Source organism: Diadema setosum, chromosome 10 (genome assembly GCF_964275005.1).
Source record: "Diadema setosum chromosome 10, eeDiaSeto1, whole genome shotgun sequence".
NCBI lineage: Eukaryota > Metazoa > Echinodermata > Echinoidea > Diadematoida > Diadematidae > Diadema > Diadema setosum.
The window spans coordinates 2,275,944-2,289,878 of NC_092694.1; the positions used below are offsets into that span (position 1 = coordinate 2,275,944).

The 13,935-nt window shown below is 37.2% G+C and overlaps 1 protein-coding gene across 1 annotated transcript in view; it reads right to left on the minus strand.

Annotated features, from left to right (window-relative positions):
* LOC140233703 (uncharacterized) overlaps window positions 1–13,935 on the minus strand; it is a 77,271-nt gene that overhangs the window by 48,441 nt on the left and 14,895 nt on the right. Inside the window, exons 3-4 of the mRNA XM_072313804.1 lie at window positions 6,574–6,672; window positions 2,346–2,459 (exon numbers count right to left, since the gene is read on the minus strand). Of these exons, the coding sequence (XP_072169905.1) occupies window positions 2,346–2,459; window positions 6,574–6,672 (213 nt within the window). The remainder of the gene's footprint in view (window positions 1–2,345; window positions 2,460–6,573; window positions 6,673–13,935) is intronic.

Below are 13,935 nucleotides of genomic sequence, written 5' to 3' on the forward strand. Positions count from 1 at the left end.
CTCATGATTGTATCTGATCAAATTGCTTTAACCTGATGAGGACCGGCTGATTTTGCTACAACACACATTTCCTATAGACACTTGTCCGAGTATATTCGGGACTTGTCCTAAACACGTTAATATGTCTTCCTTTATCATGATGCACTGAAAATGTCCTCATTATAACTGGAATCTCATTATAATCGAGCTTACTGTAACCGATCCATTCTGCCATAGGTTTACACACAAAGACAAATGACTCCTCTCTACCTGCCCCCTCCCCTCCCTCTACTCTACTCAGAGGTGGTAACTTTTCATTCATTCATTCATTCATTCATTCATTCACTCATTCATTCATTCATTCATTCATTCACTCATTCATTCATTCATTCAGTCAGTCAGTCAGTCAGTCAGTCAGTCATCTATTCAATGGTGTGAAGATGGATACCCCAACCTCATCCCCTCTCTATTTGCCACCCCCCCCCCCTTGCTTCACTCAACTCAAAGGTGGTAGCTTCTCATGAATGAATGAATACATCCAGTCTTCTACTGTTGTGTGCATGGATGGGTCGTATGAAAATAGGAACAAATTGTGAGGGGGTGGACTTTGGATTGCACAACATTCCAAATGAAATACTCACAGACTTCAAACTTTGTCATCAGCAATGTTGGATAGAATCATGTAAATGCTGGTCATGCTTCAGTTCCCAGATCATTACAAAACATATACAATTGAAGGGTTTGTTTGCAAAAACCGATAAGTCCATATTTGCGAAATGGAGATATTTGTGATTAAAGGTCAAGAAAAATAAAGAGAATAATAAGAAAAATTTTGCTTCTTTTGACCATAACTTAAAAAATGTACCGTTATATGCAGTGACCAACATATCATTTAAAAGGTATTTTTTTTTTTGTACTTTATGACAGAGACCGCAACTCAAAATCTTCAAAAATGGACTTATTGGTTTTTGCAAACAAACTCTTCATCTATTCACTTAGGCCTTTAATCTTATTTCAGAGAAAATGAATGATTCATCTTGTACAGATAATATTCTACACCAGGATGTTAGCTGTTCACTTATCCATGTCTGCAAATTTGGCTCATGTCTCAAACACAAACATGCAAATGAACTATAGTGATGTACAAATACGAGTTTTAAAGGGGATGGCTAGTAACTGATCAGTGGGAATCAGTGGGAATGCTGGGGATGATTGTTCCAATCCTTGTGGGATTCATTTAAGAGTACATTATATATCTATTGTTGTGTGAAAATTATTTGCTTCAGAATGGGCTCATATTCAAGTAATGTGAAGTTTAATCGCCCCGTCACTGTACAGGCATGCTAACCTGGAAACATTAAACTGCACATAACTTGAATATGAGACTATTCTGAAGCAAATAATTTTCACACAACAATAGATATATAATGTACTCTTAAATGAATCCCACAAGGATTGGAACAATCATCCCCAGCATTCCCACTGATTCCCACTGATCAGTTACTAGCCGTCCCCTTTAAGCTGAACTACAGATAAAAGAGCATACCACAAATGCTACAATTAAAAAAGTAAGTTTGCATAAGCCACAACCTCTTCCCCCCCCCCCAAAAAAAAAAAAAATAAATAAATAAATAGAAATGAAGCATTAAGGCAGTGAAGACAAATATTCTAATGAAGGTTAAAAGATAAACTTTGTCCCATTAACGTGGCAAGATTTTAAACAAATATAAAAGTGGAACATTTGCTGAAACACACAGATATTTCAGTATTCATAGACCACATGTAGCATGGTGATATCATGCTCACAGGAATCCACATTCATTTGTTTTTTGTCCCCCCCCCCCCCAAATTGATCATGCCTAATTTATGAGCTCAAAGATCCTCACAGCTTGCCATCATCATGTTATCCTTTATTTACCTGTCATACGTAGAGGTGAAGACAGAATATGAATTTTCATTTTTGGGTTATAACTCTGACATCATTGGTAGAAAATATCCACCAAATGATGTTTCACAGAGCCGAAAATATCCCTGGTGGTCTCTGGTGGCATGGTGGGGGAAAAAACAATTGTTTGATCATAAAATGAGATAAATGCCATTTCTAGACATAGTGTAAGTCCATCATCAGATAGTGCAAAATAATACCTTTCTGGCAACACCTCACTTGTTACAAATAAAAACAAGGAATATTCTTGAAGTTATGGTATAAAAAAAAAGTCCCATATTTTCCTATAATTTTCTTTGTTTTTAGCAGCTTTGATTGCAAATATCTCAAATCAACAAGTATGGAGTTAAGTCTTTATGTAATCAAACTCGTCAAATGAAACTCTGGGTCAGAGAGGGTTCTATCTCATTTTCCTCCTTACCGCATCTTTTGCAAGTCGTGCCTCTCGTCCCGAGATCCTGAGAAGATGCTGGACCAGGGAGAGACCCCCGCTACTCCTGGCTGAGGCCATGTGTAACGGGAGCTGGTTCTGGATCTAGGATGATGAGGAGGAGAGGAGGAACATCAATCCACGTTAACATGTCACAGCCACAAGCAATCTCACCCCACGGTGATTCCATTCCATGAAAGTTACAGAGGAGCTGAGAATACCCTTTCGGGTTTCATGGCATACACAACTTTTGTCAACATTAGACTGATGGCATGAATACAATACTGGCATTCTTCAGAACAGAGGAAGGAAAATTGCTCTTGGCAGTGTCAATCAGTTCCAAATATCAAAAACGCAAACAAAATTTGCCTGAATACAGACAAGAGTTTCAAAAGGGTGTCACAAAATACGAGCACCTCTCTGCCATAAATATTAGCATAATTATGTACTGTGAAACAATACTGGGAACATTTCTGTGCTATATCCCAATAAGATTACCAACCATCAATTTTGCAACAGAGCATATACCACTCCATCTGTGACACAATGTAAATGTAGTAAAAATATTTACAGAGTGAAAAAAATGGCTTTCTTTTCCACTGTTATATTGAGCTTAAAACTTGAAATCAGATGGAATTGTATTTAATCTAATGAAATCATCATATGTTTTATCTGTGGATAATGAGGCATATTTGTCCTTTTTCTCTGTTCTAAAATTTGCCTAAAGAATACACAATTTCAGTATTTAAGTTCAAAGTTTTTGCACGAATATATGCAGATACAGTGTGTAGTTCACATTCCAAAAGGGAATTTCATGCAGGCAACACAGTTACAGTCAACTCTGAAGAGTCAACTGCACCTGCCCAAGTACAGTGACGGATCCAGAGGGGGACGCACTGGGCGCACGCCCCCCCCCCTTTTACTTTAGGTCAAAACAAAAGAAATAAAAAGAAAAAATTGGGAGGGGGTGCATGTGCGAGCCCCCTTTAATTTCGCAAAGGCGCCTCCCCTTCACGGAATTCCTGGATCCACCCCTGAAGTATACTTGGGACTTGTCTCCAGTGGGGTAAAGATAAAAGCATGGAGTACAAGTAACCCATCTGCCTACCACATTATTCAAAAGACTCAATTATGTATTGTCAGGCAACCTTGTCACCATTTTATCAGTCCTGGACTGTTTGACTTGCACACTAATTATTTACTCTGGTAAAAGTACTTGAAATGGACAACATCATATCATCTACTGCGAATGGCTACTGATACTTGAAGCTGTCATTTCTTGGTACAAGAATGAATGACAAATATTAGTGTTTGCATCTCAACGTCAAAGACTCGCATCAGAAGTTCCCGCATAGCAACCACAGATAGCAATGGGGTTCATGGATGCATAGCTGCTCTCAAAGTGGCTTTTGGGGAAAAAGTTACTGAATAACCATATCTCTCGATATATCTCAATCAGAAATTGACTTGCTCCTACCAACATCTTTAGAGCTGGTGAGATAATACTTTTCCTGCTAAAAGAATGCTATAAAAATGAAATACATGTAACAAAACATGCAAATAAATGTTGTGCCTCTAACTGCATTGTCATGATGAATGAGTACGAACAAATTTAACTTCAGCCTCTAGCATCTATTCTATTTAATCAGCTTACTGCATAGAAGACACACCAATTTCAAAAGTTTACCAACTCAGTAGCTAGTCCACACGTCTACACAATAGGGCTCGGGTCTGAGCACATATTTGATCTGCCATTGATTTTCGATGGCAATGCACACAAATTACACGGTCTACCTCTCTGCTATGGTTACTGTAATCATGTTCATACTCGTTGCCATTGTGGGAGGACTAAAAAAGAATCATGTCTTCGAGGGAGACATTTTTTTAGAAGGCTGGACATGTCAAGGGCCATGAGATATTATCATGGTCTGTACAACAATAGCAGACCTTGTTTGTTAGCAAACACACCAGTCCTCATTCTGATCACCTTTAGGTACATTGTATGTTTGGCTCTATAGAGGCTCTATTGCAGAGAATAAGTGGGTACTTGGTTTTAAATATAATCTTCCACATGTTACATGAACATATGTGACCGTGCACCTCAAAACGAACATAAAGTCGCACACTCTGATTTTGCGTGAGGACTGAAAATAAGTGAAATGGGTCAACCTAGCCGAACTTGACTTTTTCATATTTTCTGAAAGAGCGGGTCTTCTTTTACATTTTGCTAAAATTTGGTATCATAAAACGGGCAGGAAAGTGTGTTTTTTTAGCAGTTTATCTCGAACATTTTTGGTAGAATAGTGTGATTAGGTGTGTCTTTAGAATCTCTTTTTCATTTCTGAAAAACCTTGTCCACACTCTTCACTTTCAACTCTAATAACTTTTGAAAAGATAGGGCTACTGCTTTGAAAGTTGGCATTAATTATGGAAAGAATGTTTTAATGAGGCATGGTTAATTTCAGTTTAATCTGATAATTCCTTCATTGTTGTTACTCTGGTGGTTTACTTCCTGTTTTTCTGTCCCATTCATCGCACAGCCAGCACGGTTTGGTAAAGATGAAGCGCTTGAATAGACACTGTACTTCAGAGCCTCTTTTCTCAGTTCACACTTTTCCTGAGTTTGTGCTTTCTTTCCAATATTTAGATAGGTTAGGAGAGTCCATTTGATTTCAGTTATACATCATTTTAAAGCGTAAAGTCTGCTCTTTCAGAATATGGTCTTAACCAAAAATTCATGTCTGGCGACTTTTTGTTTGTTTTGAGGTGCAGGGTCACATATTGTCTTCTTGATATCACCATCTTTGTTCCCCAAAAAGGCCTAATATTTTCAAGTTAAATTTTGGAAAAAAATTTTGCTCAAAAGCAAATATCTAGTAGGGCCTACTTTTTAAAAGAATCTGTTTATAACCCACTGCCTAAGAATTTCATCCCGACATTTCATCCCTAACTTCCGGGCCTAACTATTAAGACTATCCCAAAGATTAGATGGTGAACTGTTCTGTCTTGATTTTTTTTCAATTTATAAAAGCAGACCTTTTGCTGTACCCCCTGATTTCATCAAATGTTTCTTTGATTCTTGCACAGTACACAAAAAGTTAAAGTTAGAGAGTAGGCATTATATCTTTATGTTTGTCCTTCAGCTCTGATTCCTACCTACCACAAAAGTAAATTGTCCAATCATGTCTGTCTGTATCAAGTTCAGTTGAAGACAGAAGAAAAAAAAAAAAGGTTCTTGAATTAGCGCTCAGTACTTATATATCAAATATGCAGTTACAGCCTTAGGCATTTGACCCAGTGACCTTTTATCTCATGGCCCAGTGACCTTTGATCACATGACCCAGAGTCTGGTCAGCTGACAGCTGCTAGGACACACATACCTAAACCAAAGCCATGTTCCAGGGATAAGTTTTATTGTGATATCAATGGCACAAATATGCACAGATGGGCAGGTGATTTAAGCTTAAAGGGGAAGGCTAGTAACTGATCAGTGGGAATCAGTGGAAATGCTGGGAGATGATTGTTCCAATCCTTATGGGATTCATTCAAGAGTTCATTGTATATCTATTGTTGTGTGAAAATGATTTGCTTCAGAACAGTCTCATATTCAAGTAATGTGCAGATTAATGCTCCGTCCCTGACCAGGGACGCTAACCTGGAAGCATTAAACGGCACATTACTTGAATATGAGACCATTCTGAAGCAAATCATTTTCACACAACAATAGATATACAATGAACTCTTGAATGAATCCCATAAGGATTGGAACAATCATCTCCCAGCATTTCCACTGATTCCCACTGATCAGTTACTAGCCTTCCCCTTTAAAGTACAATTCCTCTCCACAGTCAAGTTAACTTTTATAAATAGGGTAAAAGAGTTGATATAGGCAGAGTGATCAAGATTTCATCAAAATTTGACCATGAATACGGAAATCATAGAAACTGGATAATTTTCATGAAACTATCTTTTCTAATTTGTACATATGACTGCTCCCAACACCACCATTTCTGCAGCAATTAAATGAAATAATAAGAATTTCCTAACTTATTTTAGGGCAAAATTTGATGAGAGTTTACCATTCTGTTCTTCTGACTTATTCTACACGTATACTTGAAAAGCAGAGGTACCAGGGACACTATGCTGTGGGGTCTGGCAATCTTGAAATAAAAACAAATAATGAGACAAATAAAGAACAAGAAAATTAGGTTTGGCTCACCCCTCCTGGTAAGGTGGCATCAGCTTTTTTGAGAACCATCAGTTTCATGATGTCATCCTTGGCTGAGGCTGCTGCGTAGTGGATCGCTGCTCGCCCATCCTGCATTTGAAGAAAAAAAATCAAAAGTAATGGATTACTGAGTAATAGTATCAAAATACTCAGGGTAAATACTGTAAAAGTGGAAATTTTCATGATGTTGAAATTTTCGTGTATTTCGCGCAACCAGAAATTAGCGCGAAAATAAAAGCACACAAATATTTTTGCTTGCCTTATGTTCCAGTAGTTGATGTCTTAATTCCACGGAAATAAAAACACACGAAACTCTTCTTACTGGCCGAGCAAAATGAGTCGCATGAAAATATCCACTTATACAGTATCTTTATTTACACAAAGTTGTGCTAAGCTGGTTCTGGTGTAACATTTTTGAAGTGCAAAAGATTTATACTGAAATCTCTGATCTTTCTTGAAATGGCTTCAACTTAATCAAATAAACTCTTGTGATACTATCATAGGACTGTCCATCAAAAATGGAGATAATCCCTTTCAGAATATATTTTCCACTACTAAAAAACAAAAATATTGCTAACACATCATGCAGTAAAAAGGTATGAAGAAATATGAACAGATACATCAAGTGAAAGCTGCTGAACTCAAATCCAGAAAAGCTGCGGCAAACTGCAAAGGGGAAGTGCAGCTTTAAGCAATTCTGGAAGTTGACCTTTGACCTGCCAATCAGGAGACAGTCACCAGGGGGTCTCCCACCTTGGCTGCTAGCACTTTCTCTGAAACCTTTGGACTTGGGGAAGGACTCCCTCGTGTGACCATACACTTGAAACCTGTTTCTTTCTCCTCCTCCTCCACCAGCAGAAATGGGCGTCAGTCGGAGGAAGGGTGAAAGTACATGGAATGATTTTTGTGTGTGTGTGTCTACCAGTATTTTTCCATCCACATCTTTATCACTGGATCCCTTTACCTTTAGTTCTTCTATCATCTCACTTTCCTTTTAATGGTTCCGTGTTCCTACTAGACCTATGTGGCAAAACATTTCATGGTTCTTCTTCTAGGCATAACATAAACATACGCACAAAGTCTTCATAATAATGATACTTACGTATATGTGAACCATAAATATTAACCACTTTAATATGCTTGTACATATATGAATGTAAATGAATTAATATGAGCTCTATACAGTCTATAATCATGTCTAGTTAACTGATTATGTCTATCTTTCCATGTATTAAAATGGACATTTCTTTTTTTTCCCCCACCTGACTGCACATTATCACATATAAAGGATTAACCAATTGGTACAGTGGTAGATACATGTGTATTCAAAGGCATCGAGTCTAAGGCCAAAGAAGAGAAATATGATCCTGGAACAATGGATGTTTTTAACTCCCTAATTAACCTCTTCTTCCTCAAAATATCCCTGGTCTGCAGAATCTAAATTAAGTATTTTGTCTACTGCAGATTCAGAGAGAGGATTTTTAATTGTTGATTGAGCTAAAACATCTGAATAATCACTAAATCTATATTATCCAGTAGCCTAGATTAATTGTGTTGCTTTCTCTACGAGTGAGTTGCAGCTTGCGTCCAAAGTCTTTCATAGGGATACAAGAACAAAAGGATGGCAACCGGCATCAACCTGTTATTTTCGTGCCATAAATCACTACGAATGAATGTTTCTCACATACTTAAAATGCAACTTTGAGCTTGCCTTGAAGGAGCATAGGACTGAGCTTCAATTCATATCTACAGTAATTGAATCTAGGCAACACGTAGCCAGGCAAACGCTCAAAGATCAAAGTTTCACACCTAGAGTAATGAGCACAAACTGACACAGTACCAATGCTGGTAACCATGGAAATGCATTACTTTCCTCTCTTTACAAAAAACAGCATTCCTTCCCTTCCGACAGTATGGATAATTGGCTCACAACATGAAACTATGTCAGTTATGCTTGCTCCACGCAGTACGATTTCAAAAGTTTTCACACTTTCCAAAATCTTGTTTGTAAGCTCGTTTGAAAACTTATATGCAAATTTATACAGTCGTATGTTTCTGCAAACTCTTTGTAAACATGTTTCTGAACACACCACGTTCACTGTATAGAATCTTAGTCAGTCATAAAACAAAGAAATTTCAGAATGATGTCAGAATGATGCATGATCTTACAAAATCTATACACAATTAACAATACCAGACAAAAATGACTAAAATGAAGCTTCTTTCATTACATTGTGGACTTGCAGCATAATGCAATGGGCTTGCAATTATTTGTGAAAATAATTGTATGCTGTGAACGTTTTAGCCAAGTCAAGGCACAATATATAAAAATCATTCCAGACATTACTATACCTTCAAATGCAACATTGATTCAAAATAAAGCCACTCAGTGTTCAGTGTGTATGAACACAATGAACATTCATGTTCCTTGTTGCATGTTTTTCTAAGGTCACGTAAATAAGATCTGAATGTTATGACAATATTGGGAATGACATGCATAGATTTAAAAAATGAATTTTCCTCACCAGCAGATTGCTTGTATTTAGGCCTATTTCTAATCACTGATACCAGAGTCTGTGAATCTAAGCTGTGTCCTGATTATTCTTCCAAACACAGGAAAACACAATCCTGTTTTCTAACATTCAATATCTCTCAGTACAATTCTTGTAACATATTTCCCTCTTCACCTGACCTCATTGCTACATGTAAGTACACTGTACTTTGCTGATTATTCCTATTGAGAACTTCTCCAGTTACAACTTGATAGCCTCCAAACTGCTTTTGACACCATATCCTACAGAGAGAACATAAATTCATCATGCATGGATTAAATTGCATTTTCTACCATGACTGTTTCTGTGGTGCAAAGGGCAATTTATATAACATGCAGCGCTGAAATTATCTAATTTGTATGAAACATGAGAGAGCTTATCAGTGTACGAAACATCTCTCTTCTATCATTCTATACTGAACAACTTACAGGGTGTTCAGATGTAAAAAAAAAAAAAAAATTGTACTAGAACGGTATAGCTGTATAAACAAATCAGTATAGCTATACAATGAATTTATGTCTGAACGCTGACTAACGAAACCACATATAACGAAACAACGTATAACGAAACAATGGTCAGAGCATCGTTTCGAACTAGAACTCTATAACGAATCACCATTTCATCGTGTCCATTGTGCGTCTGAATATATAGCGACCACAGAACAGTATAACTGGGCGGGGCTTAATGGGAGCATGCACGAAAGGTGTCCCCATACCTGTCACTCATGACCATAACAGCATGCGCAGTGGGAAACTGCACATCTATATGACTTTTTCCAGAATGGTCAAGATTAGCATCTAAACAGTCTGTCGGCTATACGATGATTCTTTATACGTTGTTTCTTTATCAAATTTTGGTATAAACTGGCTTGCGTCTGAACAAGGGGTTAGCCACTTGTTTGTCTGTCCATCTGTCCATCCCTTTCTTTCTCTATTTTCCTCTCATATGTTTTCTCCTTCTCATAGAAATACCAACCATCCTGCTTATACCAAGCTGTTATCCTAAATGATTTTGATAGGGATTTTTCTATGGACCATAAATCAATATGATTCCTTCTCTTCCCTTCTCTTTTTATCTCTTCAAATATTTGTCTTTTATTTTCCAGCTTGAACTTTTTCACTTTCTTCTATGTGTCTGTATCTGCAATACAACTCTTCCTGAACTTGTGTTTACATGTATACTCTTATCTTCCTTCTACAGCTAAGAATAAGATATGTTTTGTATTGATTCACACTATGCTTGATCAATGGTCATCCTTCCATTCTCTTTATGCTTCTTCTCTTGCCTATTGTTTATATCACGAAATATCTCACTTTAACTTTATTTCCCTGGCATCATCTTTCTTGCTCTCTACAAAACAATCTAAGTATAGTTTTCAAACTACATTTTATATTCCTTTTAAGAATCTCAGTCTATAACTTTGTGGACACCCTCCTCCACCCCCATGCAATCCCTCTACCTCTCCTCCTCCCATCTTTTGTTTTGTCAATCCCTCCATCCCTAGCTCCGTTCCCATCGATGCAGCCGTCCCTAGACAGGGGGGTATCTGGCTTTAATCACTGCAGCCACGTGGGGGAGATAAACTCCATGCAAGGGGGCTATCTACCAGCAAGGTTGGCTCATATTTGAGATGCTTGTAGGCTAGAATCGAGGAAAAGTTCCAGAGAGAGCTAGGCCAGATTGCCAGTACATGGTCATGTTACAAGATACATTTAAAGGTATTCTTCTATGCATGTCACAATGTTCCTAACATTTACATCACCCATGTTGTTAAACTACATGTAGAGTAAACTCTCCAGACATCTGTACAAGTTTATCAATACTCACAACTTGTTTGAAGAACCCCCACAATGACACAATTTATATGAAAAGTTATTCACCATAATACATTCTTACAATGTGCATTCTAGTGAGTAAAAAAAACAAACAAACGTGTACTAATCCACACTAAAAGTACAGCAGACATCATTATTTTCTTAAATATGTGTCGGATCAATTTTTTAACAATTGAAATGATACAAAACTCATTTCTACAATAGATCTACAGAATCACAAATATAATTAACAAATCATGTGCCTATGGTAAAATAGAAACACACAATTGGAAAATTATGTACATTTTTTTCCTTTCCCCATAGTCATTAAAAGATGACCATTTGAAATCAAATTAAAACTATTGCTTTGAAGCAGAAAGTTATCAAAGCTGGATTTAAAGCTGCTGAGCACTATCATTTTCCCTCACTTTAAAGAACTTTTACTTTCCGTATGCCATTCCATTCACAGAGAAACAGCTGTTGACAAACAAACCCTCCGACTGACATTTTCCTGGACAATATAAAACATCATGAAAAGATGTACATGGTGGTATACAGGCATATATTGTATGTTGTGCAGATGAAATATAGCATTGTAATGGACATATTGAATTTCAATCCTTTACATCCTTATATTTTTATCTACCTTTCTGAAGTTACACCACCCTTTAATTTTTAGAGACATGTTCCACCATTCAGGAGGTTTCTCCAGATATGTACCAACTCAGTAGCCCCTACTTTCAGTACCTGATAATCTGTTTCATTAGTACTGTAGAAGTAAAACAGTCATTCAAAAATATGCATGACTATGTCGCTTTCACAACTAAAATTTGAATCTGTTTTCTTCAGGAATGCATTCACACTCATATAAACCCTAGTGAGAGGAAAGAAGCCCCACTCCTGTAAGTGTGATTCAGCCTTGGCATTGCTCTGTGAGATGAAACACTCCAATGGCAGTGCAGGGAATATTACATTACTAATCCAGTCAAACATGATGGAATTTCACTCTCTTCATTTTCACTGTGAAAGCTGATATTCTAAACTCTTTTTTTTTCTCTCCTTCTTTTCAAGCTACAAAGAACTCTTGCTTGCACAACTTTGGGTGTAAGAAAGTGGCGAGCTCTGTGAGAAAAACAATCACATGGGAATGCAGCTTCGCTCTCAGGTGATCGAATCTTTGTCAAAATTCCTCTTCCCTGTACTCACTGAACAAATGTAAATTAAAACATACCGCCCTCACTGTTTGACCTTTGACCTCTGTCTTGGGTCTTTACACTCTGCTGATACCTCTTCGATCAAAGTACAGAACACTGGTTCTATATACAGTTGAGCCTCTCATATCCGGACAAGTCGGGACCGGGGCTCATCCGGATAAGGGATTTGGCCGGATACGGGAGACTCAATGCTTTATACATGTACATATACATACACATGTACTGATGTAGCCCATTGTAGTACCACATGTAGTAATGTGTATACTGCAACCTTTTCATTGTTACATTTGGGGATGTTTCGGGATGTTGAAATGTCTGAAGGTAAGCAATTTGTAAGGAAATTTGATGCAATTTATGTTAATCATAATTGGAAGTAATATGTAATTCATGTGTGTTTGGGTAGGAGTTCTCAAGGAGTTGGGAATCCTCCTTTCTTCCAGTAATTAAAAAAAAAAATCACGGCGAGATTGCGTCCGGATAATAGAGAGATCCGGATAAAGGGAGGCCGGATAATATAGGTTCAACTGTACTGTAAAACAAGGAATGTTTGCTTGTATTTTAATTCTGCAAATTTCGCGAGCGCCAACATTCGCGAAATCAAAATGTAGGCAAAAGTTCTTGCCTACACAATATGCATTGGATGGCAGTGGCAATTCGCGAAAATTTCATGCTGTGAGAAAGGCCGTTGGCTCCAATTCGTGAGATTTTCATGCCAAGAATATATCGTGTTTTACAGTACCCTGCTACATAATTTCTTGAGTGAAAAGAACGAGGTTTTTTTTTCTTTTCTCTTCCCTACTTGCCTTATACTTGAACTATTAATAGGAAATAATGGTACACTAATACATTTACCACTTTGTAATATTGCAATCATTCAATTCAAATACATCTCAGATATTTCCAAACGACTTGCCAGAATTTTTTACAGAGTGGTAATATGTAGTCTGACATCTACTTCAGAATGCTTGATGACTTGTTTTGTTGACAAACCCTCTTTACCCTGCTGTATTCTCAATGGTGAAATCATGCCTAAAAATGATGTTGTGTGAAAAATAACACATGAAGTTCTCGTATTACATCATCAACCACAAATCTAAAGAACATACTGCAAAGAGATGTTTAGTAATATGAAAATATAGTGCATATCTCTGCTTGAGGCATGATTGATACAGTGCAAAATGATACCTACCCACTACCTCTCCAGCCCAGGGCAAATAAACATCAACCCATGATTCAGGACAAGCTAAATTTACTGTAACAGATGTTTTCCATACAGGACACCTGCCAGAATATACTCAGGACTAGTCTCCAATGTGTCAATTGTCCAGGAAATGATATGAAAGGGTGCTTTCCTGTATAAATAGTATTGGTACCTTTGCCATACACCAAATGGCATAACTTTCTCTTAAAAAGCCCTCCCTATGATTTGTTATTTCATTTCACAAACTACACTGTACAATTTGTACAACATTACTTTTGTCATTGGAGAAACATAAGCATTCTTTTTGCACAGTTTACTAATTTATGGTGTACACACATATAGAATGATTGCTGTAGAGAAATGTTTGTCGTACTAATAGTTCAGACTGCACTGCTCAAAATAATTTTAATTTTGTAGTTAAATTAATCTAACTACAAAGACAGTAGTACCCATCATACATTGTCCATGCAGAAGACAGTTCTTTTGACAAAGCCAAGCATTAGGTTTGATTCATCAGTGGGCTGAGTACTCAGTTTCTAGTTCATGCATGGATGGTATAGATTGATGGTGTA